At 37.0% G+C, this 16,874-nt stretch overlaps 1 protein-coding gene across 3 annotated transcripts in view; it reads left to right on the forward strand.

The window, feature by feature from the left end:
- The first annotated feature begins 5,213 nt into the window (after positions 1-5,213).
- Positions 5,214-16,874, forward strand: part of adcy1a (adenylate cyclase 1a) — a 49,115-nt gene continuing 37,454 nt past the window's right edge. The window contains exons 1-3 of one of the 3 annotated variants that reach the window (XM_024273811.2): positions 5,214-6,593; positions 9,172-9,321; positions 9,528-9,646. In XM_024273811.2, coding sequence (XP_024129579.1) covers positions 5,985-6,593; positions 9,172-9,321; positions 9,528-9,646 — 878 coding nt within the window. In that variant the 5' untranslated portion in view covers positions 5,214-5,984. Of the gene's footprint in view, positions 6,594-8,987; positions 9,145-9,171; positions 9,322-9,527; positions 9,647-16,874 lie in introns of those variants that run through there. The other 2 variants (XM_024273812.2, XM_036216334.1) reach the window with 2 other exon arrangements.

Raw genomic sequence — 16,874 nt, forward strand, 5'->3', positions numbered from 1 at the left:
GCTAGACCAGTGCTCTAACCACTAGGCTATCTAGAAGGAGGAAAAAATAATCATGTCAAAGTTCCTTTTAACTATGACAAGCTCTATGCGGCTCCTTCTAGGCTTTGCTCATTAGAAATAGACCCTAAATGACTCTTGTACTGTTAAAGTTTGCCGACCCCTGGCCTAGACCATGACTTTCTTAAGCCGTTGAGAGTAAACTATATCCATATAAATGGTCACATATTACCCTTGGGACATGAGAGAACACATTATTTTTTTTAAGTTATTTTTTTGAACTCTTGAATGAACAGAATAATATACGTAAATACTCAAAAGCTGATTTTGCATGGTATAGGCCAGGGGTCTGCAACCCGCGGCTCCAGAGCCACCTCTGACTCTTCTACCTCTTCATTGCGGTTTTCTGGTTGAAGAAAAATACAAATCTTTGAGTTTAAAATAATTACTGTAAAGTAAAAAAAAAAACAAATTAAAACAATTTATCACGTATTTATCACAAAGCACAGCCTGTTCATTGGTTAGAGTTTTAGGGTGCCTTATGGTTAAAAAAATACAATTATTAGCTGTTTAAATTTAGAAAGTGATATATCTTATTTTTTTGCTAAGAAGCACTACAACTGTTTAAAAATAAAAGTTTTTTTCCCCCCGTTGGTGACATTACAGTACCTACCTCTAGATTTGCTCTATTGAGATGACCCTATGTGACACAGGAAGTCTTATTTTGAAAGGATGCCTTGTGAACCACTTTTAAAAGTTCTGAACTGTCATATTTGGTTGAAAAAAAATCTATTTTTTCTTAAAGTTTGTTGTATTTATGCAAAAAAAGTTGATATTTTTCAGTAAAATAATAACATAAATGCAAAGTCTTATGTTTCTAGAGGATGTGTGGCTCCTACTGGGTTGTGGGGAGTGAGAAGTAAACCGAAATCACTCTTTATGTGTTAAATGTGGCAGACCCCTGATATAGGCCATTTAAAACTGCATTTTGTGGCATTGGTAGTGTTAGGTTGGGGTTGTGAGGGGCTGTAAGCTAGCAGGAAAGAGTGTGAACAAGGGGATGATGGGAAACTCAGAGATGAATTCTGGGTAAACTCTTGCCTGCCACTCTACAGAAATTATGTCCTAGAAAACAACCTTTTTTCTGTACATTTAGGGTATAAATCAAAAGCCCAATTTAACGCCTTTATTTCAGAAGATGATGGGAGTGGAACTTTAAAAACTGCTGGGACTCGGGACACAAACACAAGTTTTTGTTCTGTTTTTGTCTGTTCGCATACAAATCCCCAGGAAATTATCTGACTAAATGGTTACATTTAATTAAAAAACAAAATTAGCATAAAAAATGAATGCATAACAATGACATTGTAGAGAAACGAGGTGCGCAGACAGTAATTTATGACCAGAACTGCATGTTATTATCATGTTCTTGCGTTTATTAAAGGTCAGTTTTCTCAGCCCCCCCGGGGACATGCGCTGAAGCAGACAAATAACTCTGTTCTGGATTGATGAAGTAAAAGTTCAGGATGTCCATCACCACGTTCACCCCCACCCCCCCAGGTTAGTTTTGATTTGGTAATTATGAACACATTGTGTCTTCAGGCTTGACAAATGGACTTGCAGGTTCCTGCTGGAGGTGAAATCATTTTGTTCTAGGTTTGTAGGAAAGCTGCTTCAGCTAGAATTAAGGGTTATTTTTGTTAAAAATATCTGAATCTTGTAGTTTTTCTGCTTTCACCATATCTGACAAAACTTTTTTGTTTTTTTTCCTTTAGTGTTAGCACATTGTAATTACGTCTGAAATTACATAATTCACAGCATGCGCTGCGAGAGTCGCGCCTGGGGTTTTCTTTGTTGTTTCATTTGCTGGTGTTGAGCCAATGATTGTGTGATTATACAACCAGCAGCACTGCGGCGCACTGGTGGGACTTGCCGTTGCCTGGCTGTTGTTTCAGATGATCACTTGATGAGAACGAGAGGAAAGTCCTGTCCCCACAAAAGCCCCACACTTGAATCCTCTTCCTTCTCTTTCTGTTATTTGACTTTGTTTTACATTAAAGCAGGGGTGTTAAACTCAATCGCACAAAGGGCCAAGATCCAAAACACACCTTAAGTCACGGGCCGAACAGGATAAACATTTATTAAACACTCTAAAACTATATTTTTAAAACTTTACAACCGTAACTTATATAATTATATAGATTATATAGCATTACATGTGATAATGCTAAGTGTGAATGCTGTAAGCTGAATTTGGCCACTGAAGATGATAGTGCTGATGGCTGAAGATGCTGAAATTTATAGCTGAAAATGCAGAACGTGATAGCCCGCTAAAATATTAGCTAAAACCTAAAAAAGTTTTTTAAAAAAAGTAGGTTAGCCAAAACATCTAGTATGCAGCTGAAAACGTAGCTAAAAACGCTGGAGCTGAAAGCTGAAATCACTGAAGCTAATATCTGAAAATGCTGAAGCTGATAGCTGAAAATGCTGAAGCTGATAGCAGGCTAAAATATTAGCTCAATGGCAAATTGGGCTTAAAAACAAACAAAAAAGAAAATTAGGTTAGCCAAAATAGCTAACATGTAGTTGAAAAAATAACTAAACTTCAAAATAGCCTGAAAAACTGAAAAAAAGCCTAAGGTAACCAAAGCAGCTAGCATGTAAATGTTAGCCTAACTCCAAAACAGCCTAAAAAAACTATTAAAAAAAAATCCTAAATTAGCCAAAAACAGCTAGCATGTAGCTGAAATATTAGCTAAACTCCAAAATAGCCTAAAAAATCTTAGTAAATGCCAAAATAGTCCGAAAAGATGGCAGAATTCAATTTTTAAAACTTTAAAATCATAACTTTTAAGCATAATTATGAATTATAAAAAGGCAGGAATATTATTCTAGAATAAATCAACTTAAACCTTAAATAACTTTCAATATTTTACTCTCCATAAAAATATATTTTGTCAAAATTAAACAAGTTAAAAATAAGCGCAAGATAACATTGTGCCATTAATAACAGTACAATAAAATGATCTGGAGGGCCGGAATCGGCCCCCGGGCCTTGACTTTATCACATATGCATTCAAGCCTTTTTCTATGTTTCAGAGCAGCTAAAACCATCAACCAACATTGATGTGCAGCAAATGAGATTTTCTGTTTTAGAGAGCATATGTGAGATTGAGTACTTTGGGCCACTTTTCTCCTTCAGAATCTACTGGAATTATTGTGTTAACGGTTGAAAAGTTACAGTAAATCAAAGAACAAAAACAGTGGAGCTCCGGTGTTAAAGGGTTACCGGTAATTTTATATCAGAGTCTGGTTTTCTGCTCATCTGCTCTGCTGTGACACCTTTTAGGTTTTTTCTTGGGTTTAGTCTGGTTCAAGTTTCTTTGAGTTTCTGCCATCAAACTAAGTCTCCTGCATTTAGGATCTTCTACCACCAGTTCCCCCAGACAGCACAGGCTGTTTATCATCACGTTTCTTCTCAAACACCAAATTTAAACTGAAAACTAAACTATATCACCATAAAAATTAAAACAATAAGTTATGTAATATTTGCTGTGTTCTGATAATAGATATGTTTATGCTGGCAAGTACAGTTGCCAGTTTTTTTCCTGTTAAAAACACTTTTTTTTTTTTTTTTTACAGTGCACTTGAGTGGCTTTTAATGACAGCACAGCTGATAACACATATCGGCTTCTGAACTAATTTGAACCAAAACTTGGAAGCTAAACTACAGTGTAAGACTCAGAGCAAAGTGACCTCTATCTCGTGACCCACATCTCTCTCTCAGGGGGCAGAGGCAGACAACACAGACATGGCAGGCATACAAAAGAGAAAGGTGGAAATTAAGACAATCCAGACTCGAGCTGTTGAATTATGGGCTGTAGGGAAAAATTGATTTTGCGATATTTTGCAATATTTTGTTTGGAAGTATCAATTTAAAATGTTGACAAGACGATATTTAATTAATTGTTTTTAAGAGGCCTTCAGCATTTTGGCAGCACACTGAGCCTCTTTGACACAGTTTTATCGTGATAAGTATCGTACCATGAAACATGTATCGTATCGCCAATACTAGATTAAATAGTTATTTTGGAGAGCTGCACAGCTCTAAAAATCTTTTTTAAAAAGTTGTTTAAATTCTGTCCAAAAACTTTCTATTTTGCTTTAATCACATTTTTTTGTCTTTACCAGACACTTTCAAATTAGAATTGACCAGATCGGTGAAAAACATCTGAGCCAAAACCAATAAGAGAGACAGATGTATTGCTGGGAGGACAGAAGGCAAACCTGGAATGGTCAGGAGATCGACTTTATGGAGAGTAAAATATTGAAAGTTATTTGTGATTTAAGTTGATTTATTCTGTAAAAATATTCCTGCCTTTTTATTATTCATAACCGTGTTACAAAAGTTATGAGTGTAAAGTTTTAAAAATTTAAAACTGCTAGTTTTTTGGACTATTTTGGCATTTACTAAGATTTTTTAGGCTATTTTGGAGTTTAGCTGATATGCTAGCTGTTTTGGCTAATTTAGGCTTTTTGTTTGTTTGTTTTTAGGTTGTTTTGGAGTCAGGCTAATATTCACATGCTAGCTGTTTTGGCTAATTTAGGTTTTTCTTCCGTTTTTCAGGCTATTTTTTTAACTACATGATAGTTGTTTTGGCTAACCATTTTTTTAAGGCCAATTGGCATTTAGCTAATATTTTAGCTGACTATTAGCTTCAGCATTTTCAGCTTTGACCTTTAATGCTTTTAGCTATCAATTTCAGCATCTTTTAACGTTTTACAAATGGGCATTCTGCTTGATTTTTTGACTACTTTGGAATTTACTAAGATTTTTTTAGGTTGTTTTGGAGTTTAGCTAATATCTCAGCTACATGCTAGCTGTTTTGGCTAATTTAGGCTTTTTTTGTTTGTTTTTCAGGCTGCTCTGGAGTTAGGGATATATTTACACGCTAGCTGTTTTGGCTAGCTTAGGCTTTTTCAGTTTTTTGGCCTATTTTGAAATTTAGATATTTTCCCTGCTAAATGCTAACTGTTTTGGCTAACCAGTGATCAGCTTGTGATCAGCTTCAGTATTTTTAGCTATCAATTTCAGCATCTTCAGCTATCAGTAGCCAAATTCTACAGCATTCAAACTAGCATTATAGCAGGTAATGCTATATATCTATATATTTATGTTAAAAAGTTGTAAAGTTTTAAAAATGTAGTTTTAGTGTGTTCGATAAATGATCCTGACCAAAGGTGTGTTTTGGATTTTGGCCCCTGTGAGACTGAGTTTGACACCCCTGCTAAAGCTGGACATGGCAATGGCAGCCAGTGACGGATGACTAATCTATCCGTGGTAATGAGTGAGACACCACCCCTCCTGAATGCCAAAAGGTTGTTGGTGGATGAGGGGTGGCATCAGTGTGGATGGCACGCTCGTTTGTGCTGTGCCAACCAAATGAAGTGATTTCCTGCCGTGCGTTAATGCGCATGGCAGAGTGGAGGAGACAGAACATTTGCAAAGGTTTTAGTGATGGAGTCCTGTGATGTGCAGGTGGAAAAGGAGAAGACATTATGGGTGATGATGATGATGCTGATGCTGTCTGAGCGGCGTGGGAAGCTCTGCTCCTGCGCTCATCAGTTCGTCTTGACTGTCGAGTAGCTCGGACGTGTCTTATCTTCCCTCCTTAATGCGCAGGCGTGATCCAATCTGAGCCCCTAAAAAAAATAGAAGGAAAAAAAATCTGTTCCCATCAGAACTGCGCGTTGCTCATCCGATGCTGACATTTTTGGAGCGGCCACATCCATTTTGCTGCAGAAACAGAGGAAATGCAGAGCTGCTGGCGAGCTGATCTCTCCGGGAAACACCGTCCAACCTGTGGATAGTGCGGAGCGCGTCCGTGGCCGCCGCCACAGCCGCCGTCTGGGACGCTCAGCCCCCGGAGCCGCGTCCGATCCCCCAGCGTTCCGTTTGAGCTAAGCTGTGTGCAGGTATTCAGTTTATGAATGGCACTGACATGGAGGAAATACCGTTTCAGAAAGTCAAAACCAGGAGGAAGAGAAGTCACTGTCCGCCGGGCGTCCCTCTGACCACCATCGCGTGCGAGGACGAGTTCGACTGCAAGGAACTTGAGTCTCTCTTCCAGAACTACAACCTGAAACTGGAGCAGACTTCCACTCTCAAAGCCTTGGCGGTCCTCATCTTCATGTCCTTCACGCTGGCCGTGGTGGAGCTGCTGTCCGGCCCCAGCCTTACCATCTCCAAGGGGTCCCACCCGGTCCACTGTGTCATCTTCCTCTCCCTGTTCATCGTAACTAATGTCAAGTATCTACAAGTGACTCAGCTCCAGCAGATCGTCAACTTGTCGCTGCTGTTCGGCTTCACTTTCTCGTTCCTGTGCTGCCCCTTCTCGCTGGGGGCGATGGGGATGGAGCCCCCGACCTCCCCGGAGCAGGGCGTGTGGCAGCTCATCCTGGTCACCTTCGTCGCCTACGCGCTGTTGCCTGTGCGGACGCTCTTGGCTGTGGTGTTTGGACTGATGGTTTCCATCTCGCACCTGATTGTGACCGCCACTTCTGTCACGGTCAAAACGCAGAAACTGTGGAGAACGGTACGTACAGTTACGCACCGGGAACAGGGGTTTGTTTTGCGTCTTTGCGCACTGGCAGTCTGGCACAGGCGCACAACTCTGACTTGATTTCAGCACCAAGGACAGCTCCCCGCTGGGGGAGACTTTAGAAGTCTTTACTCTGCCAACAAGCTGCTCTCAGACAAAAGCACCAGATGACCAAATGTGAGCCATTTTTAGATCAAAAAGTGGATTTTAAACTCAGATTATTTAATTTTCTCCTCCTAAAATAGAAGATCACACTTGTACGTGAAGTATTTTGGAGTTTCGGTGAGCTAAATTCAAGGAGAGGAAGTAGGGCAAACTTCAGGGACACACAGGATCCTATATGATTCAGATGTGAGGCAGAAAAGAGGGCAAAATGTGCACTTTTGTACAACGGTGGCAATGTTTACACAGATTCCTGAGTATTAAACTGCAGGCCGGTTAGGATCGATTCAACCAGAGTGGCGAGATGTCGCTTTAGCCTCGTGAAGGACAGCGTTAGCTGGACAACCAGAGATAGCTAATCCATTAAGCTTAGAGATGAGCTGCGTGGCATGACCCCACACATCCTGGTCCTGAACCAATCACCCACATCGGCCCCATGTGTTCAATTTACGGCCCTCACAGATTTTAAAACTCATTTTGTTTCAAATAAAACAAAAAAAGTGGAGTTACGACTTACAGATTGGTTTAAAAGCTTCTACTTCAAACTGTTACTGTATTATTCATGTTTCAGGACACTTTCATCTTATTAAATAAGAACAAGAGTGGATTTTTCAAAACCAATTGACTCTGACATTTTTAAACTCTGTGTCACTGCAGGTTATTTTTTTTTTTTCCTCGAGAGAATCCATTATTTACTTCTGCACTAGATATTAAATGGAGTGAAAATTTTGGTCGTGATCACAGGACCGTGACTGCTTCATCAGTCAGGATCAGGCAGTCTCGCTCCATTAAAGGGAAGCTGTGTCCTGCACAAGGTCAGTATGGAGGGATTTTAGTGCCACCACATTGTCAGCAAAAGTCACAATTTTGAGATGAAAATGTTCTAAATTGCAAAAAAAAAAAGTAAAACGTTAGGAATAAAACTTCAAAATTTGCAAGTATAATATTTTATATTTGCTTTCAAAAATATCTATATTTATTTGCGTTTTCAAACTTTTTTCTGCTTTCAAAAAATATGTTTGGGTTTTCAAACTTTCTTTTTGCTTTCAAAATATTTTTGGGTTTTCAAACTTTTCTTTTTGCTTTCAAAAAGTATTTTTGCATTTGCAAAAATGTTTTGCTTTCAAAAAGTATTTTTGTGTTTGCAAACTTCTGTTTTTAGCTTTGAAAACATATTTTTGCATTTGCAAACTTTGATTTTTTTTGCTTTCAAAAAGTATTTTTTGTGTTTCTAAACTTTTTGTTGATTTCAAAACTATTTTTGCACATTTATTTTTTTTAATTTCAAAAAGGATTTTTATATTTTCAAACTTCTTTTTGCTTCAAAAAATATTTTTGTATTTACAAACATTTTTTTGCTTTCAAAAAGTATTTTTGTGTTTGCAAACTACTGTTTTTTAGCTTTGAACAAATATTTTTGCATTTGCAAACTTTGTTTGTTTTTGCTTTCAAAAAGTATTTTTGTGTTTCTAAACTTTTTGTTGATTTCAAAAATATTTTTGCACTTTTTTTTATTTAAAAAAGGATTTTTATATGTTCAAACTTCTTTTTTCTTCAAAAATATATTTTTGCATTTACAAACCTTTTTTTGCCTTAAAAAAGTATTTTTGTGTTTGCAAACTTCTGTTTTTAGCTTTGAACAAATATTTTTGCATTTGCAAATTTGTTTTTTTTGCTTTAAAAAAGTATTTTTGTGTTTCTAAACTTTTTGTTGATTTCAAAAATATTTTTGCACTTTTTTTTATTTCAAAAAGGATTTTTATATTTTCAAACTTCTTTTTCCTTCAAAAATATATTTTTGCATTTACAAACATTTTTTTGCCTTAAAAAATATTTTTGTGTTTGCAAACTTCTGTTTTTAGCTTTGAACAAATATTTTTGATTTTGCAAATTTGTTTTTTTGCTATCAACAAGTATTTTTGTGTTTGCGACCCAAATGTTTTTCTCTCACTATTTTTTTAAAAATAAAAAAGTTTGCAAACGCAAAAATATTTTCTGAAAGAAAAAATACGTTTTTGAAATTTACTATAAAATATTTTCATTTGCAAATCCTGAAGTTTTATTCATAACACTTTACATTTTGTTTGCAATTTCAAAAATTTTTATTTCCAAACTGTGACTCCAGCAATACGGTGACACAAAGATCCCTCCATAGATTATGAGCACAAACTGCCCTCAGGTGTGAATGTGAGAGTGAATGGATGTGTGATTGAGGCCCTTCGACACCCTGGCGACCTGTCCAGGGTGAACCCTGGGCTCCAGCTAATATAGCTGCAGAAAGTTTCAATTTTTTATTTTCAACATTTTTTTAAAAAAATATTAATATTGTACAGTAATTAGGATTTCAATTTCATTTTCAAAAACAGGGACTTTGATCCACTTGGTAAACTGATTTTCCTCTTTTCTCCAGTTGGTTGCCAACACCGTTCTGTTCACCAGTGTCAACCTGTCAGGCCTGTTTGTGCGCATCCTGACAGAGCGAGCCCAGAGGAAAGCTTTCCTGCAGGCCCGCAACTGTATCGAAGAGAGACTCCGTATGGAGGACGAGAACGAGAAACAGGTAGCAGCACCTGCACTTCCTGAGCTGTGAGCTGCAGCACATGCGTGACTCACTTCAACACCAAATTATTTTAGTCTATCACTTTTTTTTTTATTGTCACAAACACCTCATCTTCTGCTAACTTTTATCATTTTTCCGGTGTATAAATAGCAAATCTGTTTTCTACCCTCTTTTTTTTTTCTTTTTGCACACATGTGTACACTCAGGAGCGCCTGCTAATGAGTCTGTTACCCAGGAACGTAGCCATGGAGATGAAAGAGGATTTCCTGAAGCCACCTGAAAGGATCTTTCACAAAATCTACATCCAGCGCCATGACAATGTCAGGTAGGACTCCGTCACGCAAGCACAACTTGCCGACACTGCAGGCTGACTCAGGGTTTTTTTTTTTTTTTTTGGCTCTAATATAGTCTGGAGAAATAACACTGTCCCTGTGAGGAAACATCCATATGAAACAACAGAATAAACACTGTCTCAGCTCATTAAAGGGAAACATTTGAATTAATTGACCAAGCGTGTCCTTCGGAAGGAACACGGAGGGCTATAAAAAGTATTGTGATCCGACCCAACTGTGTCTTAAAACATCCACAGCCCCCCAGACTGCTGAGGCAGAAACATGGCGTTTCTGATTGAGCAAAAGGTTTTCACATCACATTTCTGAGACATTAGGGCACGCATCTTTTCTGCAATAGTAGGACATTTTTTGTGATTTTAGTAACAGAGACACATTTTTTTTCTTATAATACCGTGAAAAATTGACTTTTTGAGCCTTTGAGTGTACTATAATGTTCATTCCTCACTATAAATAACCCCAAAGTGGTATTTTGATCCTTTTTTTTAATCCTCTAAAAACCTGGGTTCTTAGCAGTCCCCCCCCATACCCACGAAAACGAGTGGGTCCTCACATAATGATGTCACAAGGTGAGACGGCCCCTTTCAGTAGGAATCTGCTCCGCCCCCAGGCTAACACAAAAACTTTCTCCGAAAAGCTAGCAGCTCAACCTAGTGGTCATCAGCTAGCTTTGCGAGTACGACCCCCCCTCGCCCCCCTCCAGCCGCCTGTCTGTGTTATGAGGTTGTGCAGCTAGCCAAGGAACGCTCATTATTTAGCGTACAAACAACGTTCAGTGGCACAGGAGCGTATGGGTTGGTGAGAAATCTGAACATGTTGAGATGAATCCGAAATATATCCAAGAATGGCGTAAGCAGACGGAGGTCTGCAGGAGAAAGGGAGCAGACTATTTCCTGATGGAAAAAAGGGAGCAGACTATTACCAATTGGAGAAAGGGAGAAGACTATTTCCTGGTGGAAAAAAGAAGCAGAATATTACCTGCAGGAAAAAGGGAGCAAAATATTACCTGGTGGAGAAAGGGAGCAGAATATTAACTAGTGAAGAAGGGGAGCAGACTATTTCCTGATGGAGAAAGGGAGCAGACTATTTCCTGGTGGAAAAAAGGAGCAGAATATTAACTAGAGAAGAGGTGGAGCAGACTATTTCCTGATGGATAAAGGGAGCAGACTATTTCCTGGTGAAAAAAGGGAGCAGAATATTGCCTATTGGAGAAAGGGAGCAGAGTATTACCTGTAGGAAAAAGGGAGCAGACCATTTCCTGTAGGAGAATGGGAGCAGACTATTTCCTGGTGGAAAAAAGGGAGCAGAATATTACCTGGTGGAGAAAGGGAGCCGACTATTACCTGCAGGAAAAAAGGAGCAGACAACTACCTGGTGGAGAATGGGAGCAGAGTATTCCCTGGTTGAGAAACAGAGCCGACTATTTCCTGATGGAAAAAAGGAGCAGACTATTTCCTGGTGGGAAAAGCGAGTGACGAACTGGGAGAACTAGTTCAAACGCGGATTATTGAGCAAAGTTAAATTGATCCACATGGAGGCGAAAATAAGTTTTAATACAGAGATTATATATATTATATGTCCTGAAATGTTAATGTGGTGTTGTCTACAAATTCTGAATGAATTTCACCGCAGAATGAATCCATTGGCCATCACCATTCTGTCTGTGCCAAATTTGGGGGAAAAACGCCCGAGCTGCACTGTATGTAGGCTTACATCAATATTATTAAAATAAATCATATAAAAATTTCCCCTCATTTTTCGGGGGTGACACGCCAGCTGTAGGGGGACATCATGGAGTGGGCGGCACCCACAGGGAGCGAAAGGCGGAGCCTCAGAGATCGAGTCGTTTTACTTCTGGGTATAAAAATAGTCAACAAAATAACTAACTATTGATAAATAATTCGTTTTTAATATGATCATTTACATGAATATTGTTAACTATGAAAGACTTAAGAAAATCATGGTGTTTCCCCTTTAAAGCAGCCCCTCATCTAAAAAAGAATAACAAGTCTAATTGATAAAATTGTGCTTTGCAAACATTCTCTAATATTATGTTTTATTCATATAAACATAAAGTATGGTGATGATGTGGAAAAAACAAGACTAATTTAATTCTTCTGCACCATATTCTTAAAAATTAGGATAAAAACAAAACCTTTTCTATTAAAATCTAAATATCTACATTAATGTCTTTTTCCATTTGAGGTGAATCTCTGTTCTCCAAGAGCTTCCGTTCCCCCTGAATCCTGTAGATAGAGTGCTTGTTGTGTGACCGTCAACCCTTTGCCAGAAGAGAGTTTCCAGCACGTTTGAAAGGCAGAAAAACAAAAACAGGGCAATCACAGCTCCATTGTCTGCACCAGACACACTTTCTTTATCCCCCCCGTCCCCCTTTCTGCTCCTCCTGTGTGACTTGGTTTTCAAGTCTGGCCTTTCGGCTCCAGCTTTTCCTCTTTTTTTTGTCTTATCTTCTGCTCCTCCTTCTTTCCTTGGTGCTTTTCAAAGCAGCAGGGAGTTTGGAGAAGCAGAGTTTGCTCAGCTCCAGGATTAAGTTGCTACAGGGGATTAAATGCAATGGAGACTAAATTCTCGTTGCGTAACGCTCTATGTGTGAGCTCGTTGACTTGTAGGTGCACACTTGGGTTAAATCTCAGCGGCGTTCTGGTGATTGCTTTTTGCGCATTCAAACATTTGGACTGCGGGATCCTCTCAGCGATCTAGACTGGAGATGATTGGCAAACGGGGTTAATGGGTGTGACTTATAGGCGTGTGGCAATTAAAAAACTGACGATGCAGTTGAAATTCTTAATTTTCTGCATGTTTGTCAGAGAGGGATCATTGCTGGAAAGTCTTTTGGTCTTCCTTTTGGTTCTATGTTTTTGTCATTGTACTGGGATTAAGTGTCACCTCACAATTATGAAATCAGTTGTTAGTTCAAGATTTTAATTAGTTCCATATTAAATGAGTTTTACCCCCAAAAAACTTTATGTTAAACATCATAGTTTTGGCTGGAATGTAAATATTGTTTTACATTAATGCTTCTTGTTGTGTTATATTATATTTTTAGGAGAAGTTTGTGTTATTCCAAATCAAGAGGAAGCTTATTTGTTGAATTAAATTAAAATTTTCTGAGGTTACGAATGATTTTGGGCTTAACTTGTACTATAAACCCAACAAAAGTGGAACTGCAATGAATAATATGGAATGGGGTGGAAAAAATACTATATTTCTACACTAATTTTGCATAATTATTTTCATAAAAATTATATACAAGCAAATTTTAAATGGAAAAAAAATCTTATTTTAAGGAAAACCAAACTATAAATTTGAAAATTGTATTAATTGTATTTTAGTAAAAATCCATTTGATTTTACGGAGCACCTAAAGGGACATCAAAGCAAACTTTTTTTTTCTAAATAAAATTTAAAAAAAAAGGTTACTATCCAGTTGCTATCTGGTGTGCACAAGTGAGTAACCAGAGATTTTTTTCCAGTTACTATCTGGTGCATACACACAAAGAATCTTGTTAGTAACTCGTGCACACCAGATAATAATTGTTGCTCACAAGATAAAAATTTAACTTTTTTTCTAAAAATGTAACTTTTTTTCTGTTTAGTAACTTGTGCACACCAGATAATAATTGATGCTCATGAGATAAAAATTGAACTTTCTTTTCTAAAAATTTAACATTTTTTTTCTGTTTAGTAACTTGTGCACACCAGATAATAACTGGTGCTCACCAAACAGCGATTGGATTTTTTTTTCCTTCTAAAATTTGAAGTAAAAAAAGTTTTTTTTCTGGTTACTAACTGGTGTGCACTAGTTACTATCAGGTGTGCACCAGTTAGTAACCAGAATTTTTTTTGTTCCAAAAATCAAAGTAAAAAAAAAAAAAAATTCTATTACTATCTGATGCTCTCGAGTTAGTTACCAGATTTCTTTCTTCGGTTATTATCTGGTGTGCAGTTAGTTAGTACCCATTTTTTTTTCTTCTAAAAATTAAAGTTAAAAATATTCTGATTACTATCTGGTGCGCACAACTTTGTACCCAGAAAAAAATTGTTTTTCCAAAAATTGAAGTTAAAAAAAATTCTGTTTACTAACTTGATGCGTACAGGATAGTAACTGGTGCTCACCAGATAGTAAATTGATTTTTTACTTTAAAATATGAAGTAAAGATTAAAAAAAAAAAACAAATTCCAGCTACTATCTGGTGAGCACCAAATAGTAGCTGGTGCACACCAGTTAGTATCCAGAAAAAAAATAACTTAAATTTATAGAGGAAAAAAAATACTTTTTTTGTATAATTTAGATTTGTTGTATTTTTTTCCAACCCCAACAGTAAATAAACAGAAACTAACAGTTCAGCTCCACAAATCCAATTCATCACTTAGAAATCCGAGTTTTTAGCTCACGGGTAAAAATCAAACCTTCAAACAGTTAAAGGTATTTCAGGGATGACCCACTTGGAGTATTGACAGAAGGCCTGGGTGTCTTTATAGATGCTCATTCATGCTGAAGGAGTTGCAAGTTAACAGTCCAAAAATTATTTGTAAGCACATTGCACACTTATTGACTTGGCATCAGCACATTCGCAGCCCACGCCGCGTCCCGGAAGGGCTCATCTCAAGTTAACCCTTGAGCTGGCACATTTGCTGCTGTCTTTGGCTGTGTGATTGAATTGACATCACATTTGCCAGAGTAGCAGTATCTCCAGAGAGGGAGAGAAGAAATTAGCATAACTGGGGAAATAATAACTCTCTTCATATAATTGCCACTAAGGAGGAAATGATGAAAGAGTGAGGGAGAGCAGGAGGGAGTTTGTGTGTTTGTGTGTGTGCGGAGGGAGCTTTGTAAAGTCATATTCACCACATGATTAGCTTTTTATCTGTTCTGTTCCACTGAATTTCATCGCTACTGTTCGTTATACAAGTTTACTGAAAGGAAGCAAAGACTCTGGAGCTGGAAGGATGTTTTGACCACATTTGTCCAGATGTACTTTAACAAGTTTATCATTTTAGTGTCAAAAAATATTGCTAAACCCTTTGAAGGTTTTGGTGAAACTCAAAAGCCAAAAACTTGATGTCCCTTTTTAGGCTGTTTGAAGAAATGTTGATCTGTTGGTTATAAAGTGATTAAAGAAAAAGGGAAATTTGTGATTTTCCTATAAAAATTGGGTTTTTACAAATTTTTGTGGCATATTTTTGATTATAGAGTATATATATAAAAAGAGAACTAACATAAAAATTGCATTTCTGAGTATTTCTATATTCAAATTGTTGTGAAACAGGAGCAGACTGTTGAAATTGAGTTTATTTGTGACGTAGAAAACATGCAGCTCCCTGCTCTTCTCCATTTATATGCATCCACTTACTGACAAATAGATCCATGTACGTCTTTGTTTTCATCGTCTGAGCTGGAATCTGGTTCAAAACTGTACCACTGGATTTAATAAGTTTTGATTTTCACGATTTAACAGGAACATAAAACAAACAACAACATGGTGGTACACGATAAAGTAACCAAGGCAGTAAAATAAAGTACTATTCACGTATCCAGTAAGTAGTAACCAGTTTGAAAGTATGGATCTTCTCGCCGTAGGAGCATGTATCTGATCTTCTCTAATTTTTTTTTTCATTTTCATTTTTATTCAATATAAGGAAAAACATACAATACAACCTTGAGCTGTAAACTCAAACATGAAGGAAACAAAAATTGGATATTTAATATTGACTTGTAGTTATTTGTATTCTCTTTTCTTTATGTGGCAACCAATAAAAGCAAAATAAAAAAATAAAAAAATGAAACTGAGCAATTTTGAAATCTCAACACTTCGAAATACAAGATTTTTAGCATTTTGAGAATTTCTAATTATCCTTAAATTCTTCTAAATGTTCATTCTTGAGCCAAGAATATCACTAAAAAAACTAGAAATCCTGACTTTTCAGGATTCTTTTCCAGCTCCACACTGTTTATTATAGTCCAAGCACAGTCAGATGTGAGAGCTCTAAGCAGTAATTTCTCCAATCTACAGTCTCCAGAAAGATCTAAAATTGTCAGCAGGAAATGTCTGTGAGAAAACATAAGGAAGACAGCTGGCCCACATCACACCACAGAGACGCCGCACTCAGACGCAGCCTTCGGCAGACCCTGTTTTCCTGAGCTTTCTTCAAACGCAGGGCTCTGAAATATGTAGGATTGACATTTAGAAGTCAGAAGCAAAATTTGTTCTCTTAAAATAATCTCTCGGTCTTTGCAGCAGTTCAGATCCACACTGACGTCTGAAGTATTATACAAGAACAAATGTAGTTTTTCTTGTTTAAAGCTGTTGAGATCAAAATGAAATTCTAAAGAAAACTACTTTTATATAAAATAATTTTAGTAGTTTTGCTTTTCTTTTGGGAGTTCCAGGAGTGTCAAACTCACTCGCACAAGGGGACAAAATCCAAATCACGGCTTAAGTCACGCGCAGAACAGAATAAACATTTATCGAACACACTAAAACTAAATGTTTAAAACTTTAAAACTGTAACTTTTTAACATAATTATGAACTAGATATATAAAATTACCAGTGACAATGTTAGTGTGAATGTTATAAGTTGAATTTGGCCTCTGAAGATGCAAGTGCTGATAGCTGCAGATGCTGAAATTGATAACTGAAAACACTGAAGTTAATAGCCAGCACAAATATTAGCTAAAATTCGCCGAAAATGCTAAAACAAAACATAGGTTTGTCAAAACAGCTAGCATGGAGCTGAAAAAACAGCTAAACTTAAAAATACCCTAAATTAGTCAAAACAGCTAGCATTTGGCTGAAATATTAGCTAAACTCTAAAATGGACAAAAAACTGAAAAAGCTGAAATTAGCTAAAGCAATCTAAAAAACAAACCAAAAAAAAAAAAAAAAAACGTAGGTTAGTCAAAACAGCTAGCAGTAGCTGAAATATTAGCTAAACTCCAAAATGGACCAAAAAAGTGAAAAAAGCTTTAATTAGCCAAAACAGCCTAAAAAAGAAACAAACAAAAAAATGTAGGTTTGTCAAAACAGCTAGCATGGAGCTGAAAAAATAGCTAAACTTAAAAATGGCCAAAATTAGTCAAAACAGCTAGCATGTAGCTGAAATATTAGCTAAACTCCAAAATGCACAAAAAACTGATAAAAAGGCTAAAAAACAAAACAAACAAAAAAAAACTTTAGGTTA

The sequence above is a fragment of the Oryzias melastigma genome, linkage group LG17 (assembly GCF_002922805.2).
Source record: "Oryzias melastigma strain HK-1 linkage group LG17, ASM292280v2, whole genome shotgun sequence".
Lineage (NCBI taxonomy): Eukaryota > Metazoa > Chordata > Actinopteri > Beloniformes > Adrianichthyidae > Oryzias > Oryzias melastigma.